The sequence below is a fragment of the Paroedura picta genome, chromosome 4 (assembly GCF_049243985.1).
Source record: "Paroedura picta isolate Pp20150507F chromosome 4, Ppicta_v3.0, whole genome shotgun sequence".
Taxonomy (NCBI): domain Eukaryota; kingdom Metazoa; phylum Chordata; class Lepidosauria; order Squamata; family Gekkonidae; genus Paroedura; species Paroedura picta.
Window position 1 is genome coordinate 110,424,096 of NC_135372.1, and position 22,356 is coordinate 110,446,451.

Consider the following 22,356-nt stretch of genomic DNA (forward strand, 5'->3'; position numbering starts at 1 on the left):
GAAATGGAGAGGGGAGGGTGGGTGCGAGGGCAGGCAAAACACTACCGAGGCTGTCGCGTGTTTCTCCCTCCAGACAAGCATGCCCCTGTTTGTACCCTGATACCCTGATCCATAAGAAGAGGGAAATTGGGATTTTGCAATTTCCCTCATCGTGGTGCAAACCAGATGAAAACTCATGCCACCCACTGGAGAGCTCCAGATTGCTGCCGACATCATGTGGAAGCAGCATTAAAACCCATGAGCAATGAGAGGCTGTCCAGAAGACATTCCTTGTCCAGATTAAGTCTATCTCTCTCTTGGCTGCAACTTCTAGTAACTTCCTTCACCATACTTTTCATAATCAACACCACTATTTGTATGTGTGTGCGAAGAACATTGAAATGATACAGTTGCTAAAAAAGGATTTATAATTTAATCCTTGATTACCACTATTGTCAGCTATTTGTTTTATATTTTGATATGGCATATAGTTTCAGCCATCTCGGCAACATTCTACCTTCTTACTTTACTAGATGAAAACTAGTCTAAGAATAACTAAACACCTTAGAGCTCTCAACATAAAATCTCCCTTGATTAGCAATCGACTTTTTGAAACACTGATCTATATGAATACCCATGAAAGAACATGTAATATCTTGGGAATTATCCTTGTTATAACAATATTGGATTTTTTTCTTCCTTAGTTTTTCCTGCCCCTCCTGCCCCTCCCAAAATTGTCAGTGCCAACAAGGGTGCCATCACTCTCTCCTGGACACCACCCCATAAAACAGGCAACTCCCGGATCACAGGCTACGTAGTTGAGAAGTGCAAAAAGGGCAGCAACACGTGGACTCCCGTCAGTGACTTGCCCATCACAGGTAAGCAGCTCAACCCCAGGAAGCCACTGACAAGATTCCAGTGAGCAGAAGATCTCAAAGGCCGAAGTTAGGTGACTGAACTAGCTCACCAGCAGTGAAGTCCTATTTCTGAGAACTTTTACTGGAATAATTCTGCATAAAAATGCATTCTAAGTTATTACCTTAGCTCAAGGAGAAGATGAGGAAGTTTTTGGGCAATGCTGTATCCTAAGATCCCTGCTGGATCAGACCTGTGATCCATCTAGTCCAGAATCTTTCTAGCGCTGGATTCCAGTTGCTGACTGTCTATGAGTGTGAAGGTTCCCTTTGCTCATCAAGAAAAAAAAATCCCTTTTCTCACCCATGAAAAAATAAGTCGAACAGAGTAGTAGAAACTTACCTATGGGAAACAAAATATTTTTTCAGAAAGGGTTTTGCTGGTTCTGATAAGAATCTCTTTATCTCCTGTTTTGCTGCTACTGATTGTATTGTGAGCACAGGTCTAGTTCCCTATTGGGTATGAGTGTAGGATTTTGTTTTTTCCCAATACCCATTTTCAGATATTAATGTTGCTTATGAGCAAATGATCATGCTTTGTGAACTACCCAGATGTAGAAAAAATAACAAAAAACAGTTGTAAATATTCACAAAGGCAGTCTCAAAGGTAGACAGTTGTAGATCACAAAGCAAAAACAAGCTGTCCCCAGTATTTCAATTAGATTCAAGTGGGTAGCCGTGTTGTTCTGAAGCAGCATAACAAAACAAAATCAGATTAACTTTTGCTTATATATTCCCGCTGTCATGATGGTCAGTTCATAGTCTGAGGCAGAGTGCTTGCACTTGAAAGCTCAAGCCTTGAATAAATCTTTGTTGGTTTTTAAAGGTGCCACTGGACTCTGATATTGTTTTCCAGTATTTAAAGTTACTGTTCATTTTTTAAAAAATCACTACATGCATATGGAACAAACAGCCCATCCACAGTATGGATGATGTCTGATGCCCTACCTACAGTTGGAAAAAATGTGTTGGATCCTGCCAACTGTTCCCACAAGCAAAATAAATCTTCCATTTAGTGGCAAGTGAGCATGGGATCTAAACCAACACCCCCCCCCCAAAAAAAAAAAAAAGAAAAGAAAAGAAAAGAAAAGAAAAGGTTTTGGGATTCTTGGGAGGTCAGGCCTCAAAGTCTGAATTTTCACTTGCATCCTTATTTTCCCCTAGTTATGTATAACTCTGTGATAAACCTGCATCAGGATGAAAGCTTTGCCATCTAGTACATAGATTCAGATTGGGTAGCCATGCTGGTCTTCCAGTCAGTTAACAGACCAATATATCACACAAAACAGACATCGTGATTTCACTGTGTTTCTGCTGTAGCTCTCTACTACAGAACCCAAAGTACAAAACATTTAAGGAAATTCTGGTAGCAATAATATTGCGTGCAAAAAAAGTGTCATGATTTCACATTTGAGTATTTCTTTCCATAGACAAGAAGTACACAGTGAGTGATCTGAAGGAAGGCCTGCAGTATGAATTCCGGGTGGCTGCTATCAATGCTGCAGGGGTGGGCGAGGCCAGCGCACCCTCAGAAGCCGTTTTTGCTCGGGATCCCATGAGTAAGTGGTTTGGACAAACTCTCCTACTGGACATGGTTCTGGGAAGCAGCATAGAGACTGGGCAGAAAGCTAATTCACACAAGACATTCTGCGTATGTTCATAAACACACCTGCTCACTTGATGAGCACTAAAACTAAATTGTGTTCAAATTGCCATACAGATTGTGGGAGGTGGTATCCCAGTACTTCAGCACTATCGAATTTGCACCTTGATTAAGGAAAGCCTGAATGATTAAAAGTCAATGACCATGATAAAAGGCACAGGAGATGGAGAGGATATGCCAGTGATATTTCTACATGTTATTTTATTACACTTTATGAGTTTCAAGTATGTAGCTGATATTGTAACACAAGGTATCATAACATTGATAGGAATGTGGGACAGTATGGGATTTCCAAGAATTATGGAGAACTAGAGGCAAAGTGGAATACAGTGGCCTACATCGTAGCCTTCCTGAGTGCTGGCGCTCCCTCCTCAATCTTGAGATGGAGCATGGTGTAGTGGTTAGGGTTAGGGTTTAATCTCAAGAGCCAGGTTTGAGTCCCCACTCCTCCATGTGCAGTCAGCTGGGTTGTCAATCTCCTGGTGGGGACTTGGAAATCTTTGGAGGTGACCACCATCACCACCCCCTGCTCCCTGGCGGTAGGTGTAGAAGCCCAGAGCTGGCACTACACCCATGACACTGTGGAACATGGCCACCCAGCCTCCCCTGCTAGCTGGCAGACAAGAGCCATGGCCCATCCATGGAGGCTGGGCTGCCAGGGCCAGCACTGTGTTTGCAGCAGTGCAGAGCACAGCGACCCAGCCTCTCCCACTCCCCAGCAAGTAAGAGGCCTTTGAGTAAGGTGGTCCACCTGAGAGCCAGACAGCCTGGGCTGTAAACATGCCTTTCCCTTTCCCCAGTTTACCTACTATTGGCTCTTCCTCCTCCCAAGTGCATGCAAACAGCACAGAGGTGAAGGAGGATGAGGGTGAGGATAACCTGCTATTGGCTGTCATTGGGGGAGTGCCCACTCCCTACAAGGTACCTGTCCTCCACCCAGGGCTATATGGGGCAGGTTTTACCAGTGTGACATCTGCACACTAACTCGGCATTATCATGGCTAACAATGCTACACTTATTCAGATCCCCGTAATCCTAGGTGTAAACTGCACAGAGCTTTTATTCCAACCCCAGATCGATTCAGTCCCTGCTCTCTACACAGAATGCGATTTCCATTTGGATTTTGGGTGATTTTAATTTGCCTTCTGCAGCAAGAAGGATTGATCCGGAATGACCCTACCTTTATTGTGCGATATCTCAGACTGCTTTTAATCCTCAATATCCATTTGGGAAAGAAAGCTCCATGGTAGAGAACCTCTGATAGGCTACACCTGGTCAGGTGACACACTTGCCTTAAAGGAGAAGCCCCTAATTTCTCTCAACTTCTGTCGGTCCTGTATTTTTCCTCCGTCCTCTGCCTTTTTCGATCCTCTCCCCCTCCCCTCCAAGAAAAGAAAGAGGCTCCCTGCCTGGCTCCTCATCCCCCCCCTTCAAGAAAAGAAAGAATGAGGCCTGGCTCCCCCCCCCCCCACCTTCTGAGCCTTCCTAACCACATGCAGAAGACTTTCCTGTTTCAATGGGGGGGGGAGAGGAAGAGCCGAGTTCAAAGCGATCTGAATTCAACAGGATTGACAGTGGAATAAAGAAAGAAAGTGCAGACTCTGCCCTAGTCCTAATATATTGCTCTTCATACAAGGATATAAGCAGAGTGTTCATACACATTACAAAGAACATTGGGACAAGCAAAATAATAGGAGACAGAATTTAATAAGTCTCTGATATGCAGAAATGTCAAATAATCATCTCTTTTCCAGAACCTCCAGGTCCAGTGAGGGATCTTAAAGTGGTCAATACTGACTATACCAGCATCTCTTTGTCATGGAAGAAATCAGAATCAGAGGAAGAAAGTCAAGCAAAGGGGTACATTGTAGAAATGCGACACTCTGACGTTCTGAAGTGGACCCAGTGTAATGCTCTCCCAATAGCAGCAGTTAATTATACAGTAAGAGGGATAAAACCCAAGGAAATGTATTTCCTGCGTGTGAGAGCAGTCAACGATGGAGGTTCTAGTGATCCTGTTGAATTAGACACTTGCATCCAAGCTGTACCTCCTTCTGGTAAGTCAAAACAAGCAGCTTTATGTCTTGAGAATTATAGCTTTTCTAAGGGCAGAAATATTTTTGTTCATGGACCATGATTTCCCTTTTTCTTCAGCAGCTCCAATCACTCCCCCTGGGAACAGAATTGGGAGGGATTTGGGGCTGCTGCTGGAGAGGGCACAGGGAAGTCTGGATCCAAACCTCTTCATCTATCAAAGACAGTAACTTAAGAAATACCATATTTTTGTGAAAAAAATCCACCCTTACTATTGCCCTCCTCGCCCCCAAAGAAGTGTCGCCACACAAAGAGGTTGTGTGTGCAGCTCACGCGCAGCTCGTGGAGGCAGGCGCTCCAGGGGCTGGCCCAATTCGGACACACCCAGCTTTGCTGGGCATATCCGGATTGGCCCACTGGAGCGGGGAAAGTGGTGGTCGGACCGCAGTTTCCTGTCCCGGGCTGCATCTGGACAGCAGGCTGCTGACCCAGACAGGACCGCCGAGATGGCTGTTTTGGACATATAAAGAGGAACTGTGGTAAGGATGTTTCCCTCCCACTGTGGGCCCTCATTTCACTCTCTGCACAGTTTGTGATGGTCCCTCTGAGGGGTAGAACTTCACAGGGCTTCCTGGGAAGCAGTAGGAAGGGAAGAAGGCAGGGAAGTCCTGTTCTGTGCTTGCTTGCTCAGACTCCCCATCCTTGCCTCCCCTTCTGTATATAATCAATTGCCAAATTAGTTACAGAATGTGATCAAGGAGTTGTGAATGCAGTACTATTGTGGAATCATGTGTGGTGGTGATGGTATCTCTGGGCATGCACTATATTTTCAAGGTGTCTTTGGGGATGCATCATAAACCTACAATTTGCTGCTTCTTTTCTTCCATTTTAGTCCACCCCAAGCTCCTAATAAATGACACTGTGAAAAGCTTCATGACTGTCAAAGCCGGGAATACCATTCGTGTGCGCATTCCTTTTGAAGTAAGTATAACTCATTGTTGAGAACACTTCCATATTGTCAAGAATGACTAGTTTGGGCAATGCGGGGGGTCCGGAGAAGGAGCGTGAGGACAGGAGCGGAAACCTAAGAAAGGAAGATACAGAGGAAGAGATCCCGACAGAACCTCTTTGGATAAGAAACTTACATAAAGTGATGTGGGGAATCAGTTCGCCAGGGGTGGGGGAACCAGTAGCACGGGGGCAGTCAGTACAAGCGGGGAGAGCCAGGGAGAAACCCAGGGCGGGGCGGTGGCGGAGAGACGCGGAGTCCCGGAAGGGCGAGGTCCGCCTGAGAAGCCCGGAGGGTGGAGACAGGGGCTAGAGAGGCTACTTAAGGAAGCGTCAATGAGGAGATGGGGTTGGAGGCGTAGTGAAGGAACTACCCTGAACCCAGGAGCGGGAGAGAGAGAGTACCGACTCCGTTCTGAGACGCTGTTTCCTACAGATAAAGCCTTCTAGTCCCGGGTCTCCCTCACCGAACAACGTGGCGGACCCGAAGCGTAGCAAAGACCCTGCGGACCCTGACACATATATTCTGAAAGTCAAATTCCAGCTTTCTTGCTTTTTTTTTTTACAGATTGTGGCTAGCATTTCTTTTATGTATCATTTTAAGTTCATGATAGTGATACCATTGATAATACCTTCCCTACTTGTAATTGAGCCCCACCCCAGCTCTAGTATTTTGAACCACATCCTGTATTAAAAATGTGACCCTAATAATATTTACTAGGAAGGAGGTCCAGTTTTAAGTCACTGGAACTTGCTTCCAACAAACAAGGCTTGAGATTGGGCAGTTTTGATAATCTCTCAAAAGAATTCCTTTCCTGCATTCAGTAGAAGCAATACAGTTGATGTAGAGGGATCTAGTTCTCTTACCTGAAAGGAAATGTTCCAGAGTGGCATAGAGGCTCAACAAACTACATGTGACATATTTTTTTACTGTTAGAAGCTAATGAGAAAGCCTGGCACCATTCAACAATATTTAAGTCCGTGTAAGTATCCTTTGATTTGAATGGATGAGAGTTAAACAAGCGATCTTGATTTTTGATGGATTGTGTCCATCATTTGCTATCAGATATTCCTATATGTGGCCCCCAAACGTAGGCAGAACTTAAGCAAAAGCCTTAAGTTGATATCAGACCACAAAACTGGTAAAACTGATAAACTTCAAAAAGTATATCACTCTACTCCTCTCCTATCTGCCATTTGTGGCATCCTTACATTGGTAGGTGGGGAGCAGTGTGAATGTCCCATTTTACTGACTCACAAGGTATAATCCAACTTGAGTGTGCCTCCCACATACAGAAACTTTTCCTGTCCATTGACACTCCCTCCCCGAAAGTGCACTTCCCCACTACATTAAATCAGCAGTTTTTGTCTCTACAGTCCTGGAAGCATTTTTGTGTGTGAAACAGGGTTTCTTTCCACTTAGCAAGGTCAACCCCTAAATGGTCATATATGATATATACTCTCCAAGTGACTGGAGCCACCACCGTCAACCCTTGCTCAATCTACCACAGATCATCCACAGATTTACCAGCCACCTGCCAATGATCAGAATTCCTAAATCAAGCACCCCCCCCCCCCACACACACACAAATACATCTGTGTAAATTGCTTTGGATCTCCATTTAGGGAGACAAGCATGGTATAGCGGCCTAGAAAATAAAAATGATGCTCAAAATCTCATTGAGTCTTTAAGGTCACTCAAGTCTCCTGTTTTATCTTAGCCTCCAATTGCATACCTGCTCAACACACTCAGTACCTCCCACCACCACCACCTTCACATTGACAGGGCGGTGATGACCCCCCCCCCCCCACACACACACCCCTGAGAAGTCAGCAGCAGCACATGGTCACCCTGCCCCAACAAAGAGAGAGAGAGAGAGAGAGAGAGAGAGAGAGAGAGAGAGAGGATGGACCATTCAGGCAGATGACCTGATGTGGGTCTTTTTGTGGCTTTTTGTGCTGCTGCCACCTTCCTCTTCCTTGCTCACAGGCCGGATAACACACTTGAACAACCCTGTTCTGGTCCCTGGACTGTATGTTTGATACACCTGGCCTAGATGATACCACTGTCACTGTCTGTGAGAAGATTTGTTTTTGCGGAAAAATACCTTTCCCATACCAAATCACAGTATGCTGCTCTTTAAAACAGTTTAAGTTGGCTGTGTGTTTCTTTTTCAATAGGCTTCCCCGACTCCTGAAGCGATTTGGCTGAAAGACGGGCTTTCCCTGCCCCACAAAGCCACGACTGCTACCAGAGAAGGCCTGACTCAAGTCCTAGTACCTGCAGCTGAGTATTCTGACAGCGGCCTTTATACTGTCACCCTCCAAACGGAGAGCGGGAAGAAAGAGACTTTCAGCTTCCTAGTTCAAGTCATAGGTAACAAGCGCATGTAGGGTTTGCAACAGTACATATAAAACTTGCAAAACACATTTGCTCTTCTGGAAAATGGACTCCATAGCATATTCCTGCTGACTTTATCTGGGCTAAGCAGGTAGGAGCTGTGCAAGTTGTCCCATGGTTCAGAAAAGGGATAAAGCCTGTGGGGGGTTATTAGAGGTCATAAAGGAACATATTTAGTAATGCCCCAAAAGGAAGATGAGTTGTTGTTATTGTTGTTGTTATTATTGTTGTTATTATTATTATTTGGATTTATTACCCGCCCCTCTCGGCAAAGCTGGCTCGTGGCGGGTTACAAAGTAAAACAATACAGTCCCCTAAAGCCCCTATAACCCCCTAAAACCAGTAATTAAAATACAGACTACCAGAAAATGGTGGAAACCAACCCACCATCTACCCCCACTGGGAGCCAGGGGAACAGCTGACCGCCACAGATGGCACTTGTTGGAGTACTCCTCATTGGGGGGGGGGCATAGATCTTCTCTTCGCCCTGCCCTCAACCATAGACCTGTTGGAAGGGCTCCATTTTGCAGGAAAGCCAAAAGTTCTTATATGCTGCTTTTCTCTCCATGAATGAATCTCAAAGTGGCTTACATTTGCCTTCTCTTTCCTCTCCTCACAACAGACACCCTGTGAGGTAGGTGAGGCTGAGAGAGCCCTGATGTTACTGCTCAGTAAGAACAGCTTTATTAGTGCTGTGGCAAGTCCAAGGTTACCAAGATGGCTGCATGTGGGGGAGCACAGAATTAAACCCTGTTCGCCGGATTAGAAGTCCAAGCACCTAAACACTACACCAACAATAAGGATAAGGCAAGCCTTTATGGACAACTGTCAGAAATTGAATAAGACACCCATCCCCAAATGTCACAGACCTCTTCATTTTCAGTTAACAGAAAGCAGTTGTAACAACTGTCAACAAACATTTCTGGGAGATAAAGAATGAAAACTGGCTTCTTTCCATATGCAAACTCTGGACTAAGGTCTCCTCCCTTTAAAACTAATCATTAGCTTGCCTCAATCCTACACCTCAGTAGAGGGTTTAAGTGTACCTTTGGAGTCAGTTAACTCCCTTGTTTTAACAAAAGTGAACAATGAACAAAATAAATTAACAGTAACACTGCTGCAACTAGTAAGAGGTTATCTTAAAGTAGCGATCCCCCACCTGTGGGCCGCACACCACATGTGGTCCTTTGACTAATTGGAGGTGGGCCCCGAAGGACGCCTTCCCCCCCCCCCCCCCCGGCCCTTTACTTCATCCCCCCCAGCCCTTTACAACACACTTCATTGTTGTGGCGTGTCTGTATCTTATTTTGAAGGGATGTTTAAACATTACTATAGCGATCAGAGAGCGTTAGGGCAGTGGTTGAGAGTAGAGGAGTAAACTACCCCCCCCCCCACCAGGCCTCAGTAAAAGGCGTTGAGTGGTCCCCGGTGAGTGGTCCCCGGCGTTGAGTGGTCCCCGGTGATAAAAAGGTTGGGGACCACTGTCTTAAAGCACAGTGTCAGCAAGATGCCATAGAAAATTCTTAAAATCAGGGTCGAGTAAGACAAAATACTGGAGATTCATCATCTGGTTTCCTTTTTCTGCAGAAATGGCAGCTGTGGAACAGTCCAGATTTGGATCATAATTGGAGAGGCTAACTTTTTTCATCTTGTCCTATTTTTCTAGCTTCAGGTACCACTGAGGAAAACATTCAGTTAACTAAAACATTGGTTCTGCAAGGGAGATTTGATGCTGGGAAAAAAGCACCAGGGGTGGGGCAGGAATAATGCAAGTATTCCAGAGCCCTAGTTCAAATTTGGGCCCCCCTGTGGGTATTACTTATTAAGAATCAATGTGCTGAAGATCCAGTCAAGGGATTTCCAAAGTCTTTCCTAATTTGTGACTCTGGTTCCAAGACATGTTTTTTACTTTATTTCCCCCAGGGCCACCTTCCAGCAACTGTTTTTTTGCATGAAATTTCTGTTCAAAATACTTGTATTTTTTTTTCCTGCCTTACTTGCTGTAAACAGTGACAGGAGAAAGGCCGCAAGACTAGCCAGAGCTAATAACAAGATGTCCAAACCCATGCACCTTACAGAATTTAATATATCAGCAGCAGACATGATTTACTACCTGTCCTAATATCCATCAACATCTTACCTGAAAAGAACATTCTTACATCGTCAGAAGAATTGGACAGAAGTAGGAGCCCTCCTCAGTTCTTCTGGAAATCCATTCTGGAGAGCAAACACAGGTGGTGGCCAAAGGAATGACTTTGAGAGAGGGGTCCTATCGGAGAAGATTCTGAGAGGATCTGAGAGGACCCAGATGGTACAAAATTCTAGCAATAGCAGCTGATTTCTTTTCTTTTCATTTTGCAGATGTCCCAGAATCTCCTGGTCCTATTCAGCTGGTTGAGAATGTCCCTGATACAGTGACTCTGGTTTGGGAGCCTTCACCAACAGAGAAAAGAGAAAATACCCTTCATTATATGGTCATGAAACGTGATGCCAGCAAGGGATCATGGGAACTGGTGTCTGACCTGATTTACACAAACAAGTGTACGGTCTCCAATTTTGTCCCAGGCCGAGAATATTTCTTCAGGGTTCTGGCAAAAAACTGCATGGGAATCAGTGACCCTTCTGAAACAGTACAACCTTGGAGCATTCACAAAGCAAAGGGTAAATAGGCTATAAAGAGAAACCAGGGTCGGTTTGCTGTCTCTGTTGTGAATGAAATATTGTGCAACTGGTCATTCTCATTACAAACATTATTCTTGTAGGAGGACATTGCAAAGAAATACGTTTGCATAAAGATCCAAATATATTCACAAAACATCCGAAGAGCACTTGCTTAACTCTTAATCCTTCATAACCTTGTTTCATTTCTGTACTCCTTCCAGGTAAATTTGAAGTCAGGCTTCCAAGATATAAGGAAGTCAACCAACGTCAACCTCCACGATTTCTTGTCCCACTGAAACCACACATTGTGACCTTAGGATTTGATTGTCACATGAGTTGTGCAGTGACCGGATATCCGGTGCCACAGGTAACCTGGTACAAGAATGGCAAGAACCTCTCCCAAGATCCTTCCTTCTTCATCAAAAACGATTTTGGGGTCTGCTCCCTTGTGATCCCAGGAGTCACACCATCAGATGAAGGAGAATACAGAGTGGTTGCCAACAATTCTCTAGGCCAGGCAGTCAGCAAAGCCTTTGTCACCCTAAAAGGTAAAGGCCAATGAATGGGTAAGGTCTGGCATGCTTAACTCTTGTGGGCAGTACATGAAGCCAGTTAGCACTTCATCTCTGTTGATATGACATCACAGTACTCAGGCTTCTGTCCTCTGGGTTCAGTAGTAAATCAGCATACCTATTGAAGCTATGGATGTTCAAGCACAGTAAGACAGGGATGTCCTAGCTCAGCATCAATAGACTTCCCACTTTCAGAAGTTGCTCTGCCCCATTGCTGATTTCTCTTTGATGGGTCAGGAGCCCCACAGAGGAGTCAAGTGGTAAGCAAGAAGACTTTGTGGTGAAGATCTATGGCTTTGCCTTCTCATGATACTTTTTGGGGTGGCAGGTTACAGTAGATGTGAGTTGGACTAGATTAGCGATCCCCAACCTGTGGGCCACGGACCACATGTGGTCCTTCGACTAATTGGAGGTGGGCCCCGAAGGACCCCTTCTCCCCCCCCCCCCGGCCCTTTACTTCATCCCCCCCAACCCTTTACAACACACTTCATTGCTGTGGCGTGTCTGTATCTTATTTTGAAGGGATGTTTAAACATTACCATAGCGATCAGAGAGCGTTAGGGCAGTGGTTGAGAGTAGAGGAGTAAACTACCCCCCCGGGCCTCAGTAAAAGGTGTTGAGTGGTCCCCGGTGAGTGGTCCTTGGTCCCTGGTGATAGAAAGGTTGGGGACCACTGGACTAGATGACCCATGAGGTCCCTTCCAACTCTATGATTCTAGGATTCTAGAATATTATATCTATATAAAATCTATATCTATCTATCTATAGGAGATATATATATAGGAGATATATATATAGTTATCCTATCCTATAATCCTGTGTGTGTGGGGGGGGGGTTGAGAGAATAAAATAATTGGGACAGTGAGACAAAAATTATAGTTTTTCTTTTGAAAATAGAAAGTAAAAATATTTGTATATAAGCCAAGTACAATGGAGGAAATTCCTTCCCCCATCAGAAAGCAAAGTTTGATTGAATGCTGAAGGCCATACAAAGTTTCTCATGCAACCTCTACCTGGGTAGAGTTGAAATCAAAAAGGAGTCATTTGGACAGAGGCTCAAAGGTCTTGAGACTCTTAAATCAGGGTAGTGAGGTCACAGCATTTTGTTGATTAAATTCTGTCACTTCAGTTCTAATCCCTTTTGTACATTCTGCTTTTGGATACTACAGTGGCAGTTATAAAAATTACAAATCAGTAATTTATGGAATAGTATCCCCCAGAAAGGGCACCTTGGATGTCTTAATTTCACAGAGTGATAAGAGGCTTTGTTAAATTAGACACTTTCTAGATTACATCTTAATCTGTTGGAAGTCAACAAGATCTGAATAATATATGTAATCCCTTTTCTGTATACATTTTAATTATGCCAGCCTTGACATCCCAGTGATCTCTCTCTCTCTCTCTCTCTCTCTCTCTCTCTCTCTCTCTCTCTCTCTCCCCTATGGTAAGCATCTACTTTTTAATATGGATTCTGCTGCACCAGATTTGCACAGCCAGCTGTATGATAATGCTTTTGTGAAGGATGGACACAGTAAATGAAAGATGCATATTTATGATTATCAGCATTTGTGGAAAAACAGCCTTAAGACTCTACTTAGTTCTGTGAGTGTGATCAAAGCAGACCTCTTTTGAAACAATTTTCTATAAAAGCAAAGGCTTTAAAAGGAAAACAAAGTGTGCAACAACTCAATGGGACATACAAAAAATGAAAGCTGGTTTCAACTCGGCCTTCAGTGGAAATATACATATAACAGAAAGCGAGAACTATAGCTGGATGGAAGTCATGACCGTGGGTCACAGCTAGAGAAGATGATTTTGCAGTACAAAAGAATTGCTTGTTGCATATGTACAGGACTGCAGTATTTATTTCAACAGAATGATACTGTGTGAAGAAATATCTGAAGATGTCCTAGTGGAATTTGGACTTGAAAAGGTTTGCCCCTCCCCATATGGGTTCTCTTAGGATATGTGATTTATGTATGTGCTTGGGGGTGGACTAAATGATTTTGATCTTGAATACAAAGTCTTACTGGAGGTGTTCCAACATTCAATGGGTCACAACTTATTCCATGAAGTAGTCTAAAGACATAAAGAGGCATTTGCTAAGGAGGCCTGCATCTTGACACACGGATGGAAGCCAGCAGGGACACTACCTTGACTTTCATAAATGCTGAAATGAAAATACTTATTTAACAACAAATATTTGAGAGAATACTGCCTTAGACAATATCTGCAGTTTAGAGACAGATTCTTAACTGAAACTAACTTTAGAACAGAAATGAATTTTTAAAGAAACTGCGTGCTTATATGATTTGCAAGCTTTATCTTTGCAGAACATAACAAGACTAAAAATATGTTGGCTTGCTGAATAGAGCACTATATTTTGATGATTTCTAAAATGAGATCCACCTCCAAGACAAATTATCGGCTGGATGTATTTTCTATGGATACTTTTAAAAGATGACTGTATTTTTTTTAAATCTATTTAGTTGACAATCTCGTTAACCAGTGGTTCTCAGCCTTGGGGTCGGGACCCCTTTGGGGGTTGAACAACCCTTTCACAGGAGTCGTGGCACGGCAAGCAGCTTGGCCGGGGGGGGGGGCATCCACACAACAGCCTTGTGGGGTAGATAGAGATAGAGAATTAATCTGTCTGGAACAGCGGAAAAGAGTGAGATTAGCATGGTGGGACAAGAGGCAGAACTGAGAAACCCTGGGGGGAAAACAATTTATATACAATCATGGACAATGGAACTTCATGCCAATGGTCAGTTTTGGTTTAATTTCTTTGAAGGAACACTTGAATAATTTTATGGTTGGGGGTCACCACAACATGAGGAACTGTATTAAAGGGTTGCGGCATTAGGAAGGTTGAGAACCACTGTCTTTAACTAAGATGGACGTACGAAACAGACCCTACTCAGCAACTCTACAGAGCCTTGAAGTCCCAACTATACCAACATCTAGATAGGCTAGGGACTGACCCTGTAACTTTGCCTAGACATTGCATGTGCCTCCCTGCAGCTGCACCCCAAATTGTTGCCAGTCTCCAGGGCATAGTTGTCACTATTATGAATTTTTTCTGAGGTAGGAGAATCCAGTGAAGTTGCACTGCATGAGTGATGGCTAAAATAAAAAATGTGTGAGATGATGATTACACATGGGAAGCACTCGAGGACTTCAGTGCTGAATAAGTTGCCAAACAATAGGGTTGGATCCTCTGGAAAAAAGAGGTGGAGGTCGCTGAGGTCTCAGAGTGTTGCTCATTGGCTCACAAGAGGCTGACCTTTCCAAAGGGTTTCTTTTTTGCCTTGGCAACCTAGTGTATTACACTGCAGGGGCTAAAGAGATTGGGCATACATGAGTCCCTTTAACTGGAGATGCCGAAGACTGAATTCAGGACAGACAAAATATGCGCTGTATATTACAGAGCTGTGCCCCCACGTGTGCATGCACTCCTGTGCTTCTTCACTGTTTGCCATGACTGTTTAGGTTTTCACAAGGCAACCAGGTTCAGCTGATTGTGGCATTTCAGTGCTACAGTTCACTGGCGGAACAATAACATGGTGTCCTCACAATTTAGATGAGTTAGTGTTATGGATGCTCCTGCTTCAAAAGGCAAGGCAAATGCTACCTGAGATGAATCCCCAAGTTCTCCACTAGAGGGTCTTTTCTCACACAGCAATAAAGACTACCAAGCTCTTTGCCAAGGCCGGAAGCTGAAGTTCTGGTGAAGCCTTTGCAGTCTCTGTGCTTTGTATCTGTCATGTTAAAAGGTTGCGGAGGCAGGGGGGCGGTTTCCTCCTGCTGTTTTTATTTGTTTCTTTTAAATGTGGAAAGGGAGTTAGATGCATGCATGAATGAAAAGCTTCAGCAAAGGCATGCAAACATGCAAATCAAGGCTGCCTGATGAAGCCCGCAGAGGCAAAACAGGCCTATTCAATTTTTGTATTTGTGGTGGTATCATCATTTTGGAATACCAAAACCATCTTCAATAAACTTGGTGTGCCAGGGGAAAAATATCCTGTGTCTGAAATGTGTTATTGCTGCATTAGAAAGAAAATGATATGCAAATTTCCATTCTTTTTCTAGTCTGGCGTTCCCATTGTATTTAAATTATGCAGGTTTGACAAATGAGGAAAGATTAAACATAGTAAGGGAGTTCCTGTGCCATTTTTTAAAATGATTTTTTACAAGTGTTTTAATTGGATTATAATGTTCAGGAGAAGTTGCTTGAGTTCTATGATGCACAACAGGCAGGTGCACATTGACTAAACTAGCGAAGTGCTCTTGTTCCCCTCAATGTACCATGATGCATGGCTTCTTCTAGAACTTGGTCACAAGAGTAAAAAGTCTCCCCTTCCACTGAAGGGACTGCACAAAAACCTCCCCCCCCCCAACCATCATGATTTGTTTTTTGTAAAGGCCACATTGAGAGGAACTGTGTCCTGTCCCTGACACATAAGTGACTCTCCTGCACTTTCATTAGGATGATGAATTGATGAACTGCAGGCAGGGATGAGCCATTGTACTGTAAAGTACTGTTAAGCCATCCCCCCCCCCAGGCTTCAGCCATCAAGAAGGATGGTCTGTTTCTCATTTAGATGAAGTACCTGAAACAATCTGTCTGTGTGCATATGCCAGTGGCAGGTATTATCTGCCCAGTCTAACGAATGCCACATGTGTCAGTGTAAAAGCAGGACATCATTTTTAATGCTTCCCATTATTAAAATGGAGCTTGAGTTGTAAGGATAAGTATTACAAGGAATGAACATTTGCATGGCCCTTGTAGTCAACAGTCGTCATCAGCATCATTAGCATGCAGGAGCCCAGGCATATAAAGATGCGTTTCCCGCCATTTTGAATCCTAAACATACCCATCGATTCAGGTGGGTCACTGGATTGGTCTGAAGCAGCAGAACAAATTTTGAGTCCAGTGGCACCTTTAAGACCAACAAAGTTTTATTCAAGACAACAAAGAGTAAATTTGTCATATTAATACCACTAATATAAATAGCACATGTTATACTAATATATTGTCACTGAAACTGCTGTAGGGTTGCTTTGCAATGGTGAGGCATAGGTCATTTCATTACTACCATTCATCATTTTTTAACACATCCTGCCTTTCGTCCAAGGAGCTCGGGGTGGGCACCCATGGTCTCTTCCCCCATTTTATCCTTGCAGCAACTCTGTGGCAGGTTAGCCTGAGGGGGAGAAAGCCTCTGAGGGAATTTCATCTCAGAGCAGGTATTTGCCCAGGCATAGTCTGACACTTTGTTTCAGTACCCTGGCTCTGGGGTGCTTGTCATTAGGAGTTCTTCCTTCTCCTGCGTACTTAAACCTACCATGCTTGTGTGAAGCTGCGAGTAAATTAGCATTCTATTTTTTCCATCTTGTTATTCCCCAACAACGCAGGGCTTTTATGCTTGCCAGGTTTAACATTCTCCCATCAGCAGTCATGGCGGGGAGATTTCAGAAGATTCCTTACATACAGAGACACTGCCCATGTAAACAAGGCTCTATAGAAACCATACAGCACGTTTTCTTTTATTGTCCCATATACAATGCCATTCGGGCTAAAGCTCTAGACCCACTCCTAGTTAACTGTATTGCCTACTCTGATAAATGTAAGGTACAGTTCCTTCTCTCCAATCAGGATCCAGATACAATTGATAAAGTGGCTAAATTCTTACAAATGGCAATTAAGCTGCGTGAATTTAAGAACTAATTGACTGGATTCTTTGTCTTATTTCTATGCCAATAAAGGTTGCTGTTGTTGTTGTTGTTGTTGCTATCCCCCAGCCAGCCTCTTGGGGCAACAGCTACCATAAATGAGAATGTGATAGTTGCTCGACAGGTGCTCTACCTTTCCCAAAGGCAAAAGAAAAGAGATCCTTTCCTGTGCTTATTTGCTTGTTAACTCATTTAATTAAATGGCAATTTAGCAATTTTTCTTTGACTAGTAACAAGACACAGCAGCTCAAAACAAGCATCCAAAACAACCATTAGATAAAGATCTGATTCTGGTCATTACAGACTTGCTTCATGTCCCATGTCAGAAGAACAGTCTCCCTCTGGCAGGATCTTTGCACGCCCTTCTGAGCTTTCAGCTTGGAAGGCAAAGGCTCCCTTTTGGTTCTCCATCCAGTTTGGCTGTTGAGAGGACTGGATGGAAGCCCTCCCGTGGCTGTCTCGTCATCCCAAACCTAATCTCTCTTTCACCCACCTGACCCAGTTTCCTGTCAACTGTACATAAGATCAGCCATTGGTCTAACTGCCTGGAAAGGGACCGTGCATTACCCCACAATGGAGACAGCTTATTTCTCATGCCCTCCTGTTATTTCAGCTTCACCTGTTTCTTATCTCACTGAAAGGGTTCTAAAGGGTTAAAAAGGAATGCATGGAAGAAGCAAAGTTCAATCCAAAACAACCAAAGTTATAGGTGCAGGATCCTGGCTTCAATGTGGGTGAACTTGGCAGCTGGGAAAAAAGAAAACATTTAAAAGCGAGGTGGGGTAGGGGAGACAGGGAGCCATTGTCAGGAAGAACACTCTTAAAATTATTTGATAAAATCCAACAAACACTTCTATGTGTAACCAGCTAAACTCAAAATACCTTGATTTATGAGGGATTCTGTCATGGGAGAAACATCCACCTGCCCTTTAAGATCCTATGGTACCCAGTTATTCTGCTTGGGGGAAGAAAGATCAGATGTACTGTATACATTCCTGAACTGATACCATCTTTGTTGTGCTAAAAATCGATAAGGGTAAAGGTAAAGGTATCCACCAAGTCATGTCTGACCCTTGGGGTGATGCTCTCCAGCGTTTTCATGGCAGACTCAATACGGGGTGGTTTGCCAGTGCCTTCCTCAGTCATTGCCATTTACCCCCCAGCAAGCTGGGTACTCATTTTACCGAGCTCAGAAGGATGGAAGGCTGAGTCACCCTTGAGTACATTTGCAAACAAATCCTAAACCTAAATGCTCAGAATTATTTAAGCAGCTTGTATCTGGCTCAGTATAGAAGAAGAAGAGGAGGAGGAATTGGTTCTTATATGCCACTTTTCTCTACCCAAATGAGTCTCAAAGCAGCTTACAGTTGCCTTCCCTTTCCTCTCCCCACAACAGAGACCCTGTGTGGTGGCTGAGGCTGAGAGAGCCCTGATATTACTGCTTGGTCAGAACGGCTTTATCAGTGCAGTGACAAGCCCAAGGTCACCCAGATGGTTGCATGTGGGGGAGCATAGACTCAAATCTGGCTCGCCAGATTACAAGTCCATGTTCCTAACCATTACACCAAGCTGGTGTAGGACTGCAGCCTTAGCTCCAGAACTGCTGACCAGCCCTGGAGTTTTGCCCCATTACTCTGCTGAATTTCTCCATTCTTCCTAATGAATCCTCCGCCCAACCGGCATGCTCTTTTTTCTTCCCTCTCTGCAATGCTGCTCCCATGTTCAATAGAACCTGCTTCAAGTGCAACTCCCTGTTCTCCTTCCCATCTTTGATCTCATACACCAAACTGCTCAACTTGGTGGGAAGGCATTGCCTTTTCATCTGGCCACTTCACAAACATCTAATTAAGCTTAATGCCAATCCTCTGAAATAGGTAGGGTTGCATCAGATGATTCCCCAGTGGCTGCCACGTGAGTTCTTTCAGGACATACTCAACAAGGCAAGAGGAAGCCAGTTGCAATGGGAGGTGTGTAATGCTTTGCTATATAGATCTGGGTGTGGGGGGGAATCCTCTCTGCAGTTCTCAGAGCAATTGTGCCTCTTAACTGCTGTCCTGCCAATTTTGTTAGCCATGATGACTACTGGGCCTGTTCAAGAAATAAAATGAGCCCTATCTGGGTGCCTTCCAGACCCTCCAAGGGGCATGGCCCCACAGCAAGACCAAATTCCTGGGAGAAGAAAAGTTATTGCTCTCTTGGCATTCCTGCCAGCATTCCAGCCCAGCAACTGGGTGTTGGCTTGTCTCATTACTGCAAACCCAGCCTTGTTCCTTGGCCCTCTCCACACCTTTCAGTCTGCCACTGCCTGGGCTTGGAAGACTATTTCTAAATATGGCTTGAAAAAGCCTCATGACCAAAGTTCATAAAAGTCCAATTATAAATAAACCTAGGACTTAAAACCATGGACTTCAATCCTTTCAGCAATGTTTTCATTTGGAATTCTCGTTATTTAGGACTATTTCTGTGCATTTTCCAGCCACGTAATCCCCGGTTTAACATGAAACTGAAAGAATGAAGACTCTGCAGATTTGTAGGAAGTGTGCAGAACAAGACTACCCTTTAAAGAATTCTAACAAATCAAACAGGCTTGCAGTGGTAGCATCTCCTGACCCTTTGAATTGACCCTTTGATTTGGACTTGGAGACACATTGGCAACCAGTGCAGCAGTTTTTTTTTTTTAAGATAGATGAACTGTGCTCCTAGAAACAAGCCTCTGACAATAATCAAGCTGCCGTATTCTGAACCAAAAAGAAGACACTATGGCCAGTAAACCTTATGTAAATTTGCCACATTGTTCAAAATAACAAACACTTGCTCCAACCTTTGCAGGAGGCCTACAGAGACCAGCTGATAGCTACATGGTGCCGTGTGTGTAGGTAGGCTCACAACAGGAGGCAGGAAAGTCAGGGTTTATTTAAAGTGCCTGCACACTGCCCTTGGCCTTTTTTTTCCCCCTGACCCATCTACACCATAGCAAGGCTGCTGATTGTATCTCGTCCTAGATCAAGGATGAAATAAACAGGTGTGTTTGTGCTTCCCTAGTTTTATTACACACATGCTCAACGTGGAATAGAAGTCACTGTTTAAGATGCAACAAGATTCCAGTTTGTTTTTACCCTTCTGGGATCAGAAGATGGAATTCTTCCTGCCAGATGTCTCAGTATTAGTTACATTGCAGTGTTACCTGTAGTCCACCTTCCTGGCCTCTGTAACAGAGTTCCTGGCACCAAACCAGCAATGGAAAGGGAGAGATGTACCTTTAAAAAGGAGTGTTATGAGAAGAGACTGTTGATGCTCTGGTTGTTTATGTACCTTACTGACTGCACTGATCCCACTAATTCATCAAAGTGAGCAACACCCAGCACAAAGAGATCAGGCTAGTTCCCAGGAGGTTGTGGGTAATGGAGAGCATGAGCCATTTGCAAACTGCAGAACCTGGGCATGCCCACACTGTGTGGGAACAGAACCCTCTGAGTTTACAAGGCTTGAGAAACCAAAGGTCTCTTTCCTTCCAATACTTAATTGCTGCAAATTGTTTTGCGGCACACTGAAGTATCAGACAGCCAAGAGGTGCTAAGGCTGGAAATCCGCAAACCGTCATTAATAGGTGCAGCACACAAATGCCTTTAAAAACGTTGTGCTGCCCTGTAAACCAATCCAAGCAAGTCTTTTATTCCCAGGCAATATTTTGTTCCTAGCCTAACTCTCCCAACCTGAAATGTATTCAACTTTTATGGCTCATGCCTCACCCACCTTTCATACATTTCCTGGGAATGGTAACCTGATTTGTTACCCTATTCCATTATTAAAAAGGCTCATGGAAGCTGCTGCTTTTCCTAGGAACACAGTCCCCAGTTTATAAAGTATTTCTGACATGCTTCAGCATTTGTAGTGTTTTTAGCCACTGTGTGATTTTAAGTCCCATCATACAACTGCTCCTTATTTTCACTTTGTATTAGCTCTATTGACGCAAATTACAGTGAATTATACAGCACAGAAGAAATATGTCCCTCAGCCTTTTGAAATTCTGTCTTCTGCCCCCAAACTGCTTCTTATTTCAGATGTGGATCTTGAATCTCTGGTGGACAAAAGTGCAGTTTTTGCTGACATGAAGTACTAAAATGCCCTTTCTTGCTGCCTGAGTCTGGCACTAGATTGGACTTCCATTAAGCAACCTGTGGAAATGTCTGGGGATCAACCTGATGTGATGGCCAAGAACTTGGGAAAGGTTGTACCATAAAAACAATGAATGATTCAAAACTGAATATTTAGCTGGAATTATGTATTTAATGTGCTGCTCACAAATAGTTAAAGAGTCAGCTTCTTATTCTTTTATTTCCAGCAAGAAGGGCATCTTTCTCTCCCCCACAAACACATACAGTTTGGTTATGCACAGTAGAGTTCAAATGAGGTTTTCCATGCTCCTCTCAGATGCCTCAAAGTTGTTGGAGGAGTTAGTCAAGCAAGGTGTTGGGATTGAGTGGCAACATGGTATTGTCAGACTAGAATCTAGGAAGCCCAAGTTCAAATCCCATTTCTGCCATGAACGCTTGCTGTGTGACTTTGGGCCAGCCACACACTCTTAGCCTTAACCATTCCTCATTGTTGTGAAGATAAAACAAAGGTGAAAAGAATGATGCAAGCTACTTTGGGTCTCCATTATGGAGAAAAATTAGATAACGAATAAATACTCCAGAAGGGATACTGTTGAATATGCTTTCTATGGACCAATGTTTTTCTTGATGAAGAAGAAGAAGAAGAAGAGTTGGTTCTTATATGCTGCTTTTCCCTACCCGAAGGAGGCTCAAAGTGGCTTACAATCACCTTCCCTTTCCTCTCCCCACAACAGATACCTTGTGGGGTGGGTGAGGCTGAGAGAGCCCTGATATTCCTGCTCGGTCAGAACAGTTTTATCAGTGTCGTGGCGAGGCCAAGGTCACCCAGCTGGCTGCGTGTGGGGGAGTGCAGAATTGAACCCGGTATGCCAGATTAGAAGTCTGCACTCCTAACCACTATGTCAAACTGGCTCTCCAGTTTGATGAGTGTACTTGCTTTCCTCAAAAGAAGAAGACCAGTGTGAAAGTTAGGGATGTCTGCCTCCTGGAATTACAGTTCATCTCCAGACCACAAAGATCAGTTCCCCCAGGAGTTTCTCAACCTGGATCTGGAAACCCTACCTTTCCTCGCCAGTGGCCAAGGAGGATCTGGGAACCCTAGTGAAAGTCCACAACTACAGAGAAAGGCAGAAGTTTATAAGAACTGGACCAATGAATCTAAGAGTTGGATTGGACCAATGGCCCAGCTCTCAGCAATCTAGCTACCAAACAGAAGGTGCCTCAGGAACATTGATAGGAATGCCATAACAGTAATGAATATTGTTGCTAACCA

At 44.0% G+C, this 22,356-nt stretch overlaps 1 protein-coding gene across 4 annotated transcripts in view; it reads left to right on the forward strand.

The window, feature by feature from the left end:
* Nucleotides 1-15,254, forward strand: part of IGFN1 (immunoglobulin like and fibronectin type III domain containing 1) — a 50,193-nt gene extending 34,939 nt beyond the window's left edge. For 3 of the 4 annotated variants that reach the window (XM_077335012.1, XM_077335015.1, XM_077335013.1), the window contains 8 exons: nt 684-857; nt 2,324-2,452; nt 4,311-4,613; nt 5,483-5,571; nt 7,780-7,975; nt 10,361-10,660; nt 10,882-11,208; nt 12,716-15,254. In XM_077335012.1, coding sequence (XP_077191127.1) covers nt 684-857; nt 2,324-2,452; nt 4,311-4,613; nt 5,483-5,571; nt 7,780-7,975; nt 10,361-10,660; nt 10,882-11,208; nt 12,716-12,771 — 1,574 coding nt within the window. In that variant the 3' untranslated portion in view covers nt 12,772-15,254. Of the gene's footprint in view, nt 1-683; nt 858-2,323; nt 2,453-4,310; nt 4,614-5,482; nt 5,572-7,779; nt 7,976-10,360; nt 10,661-10,881; nt 11,209-12,681 lie in introns of all 4 variants that reach the window. The other variant, XM_077335014.1, reaches the window with a different exon arrangement.
* Nucleotides 15,255-22,356: the final 7,102 nt, after the last annotated feature.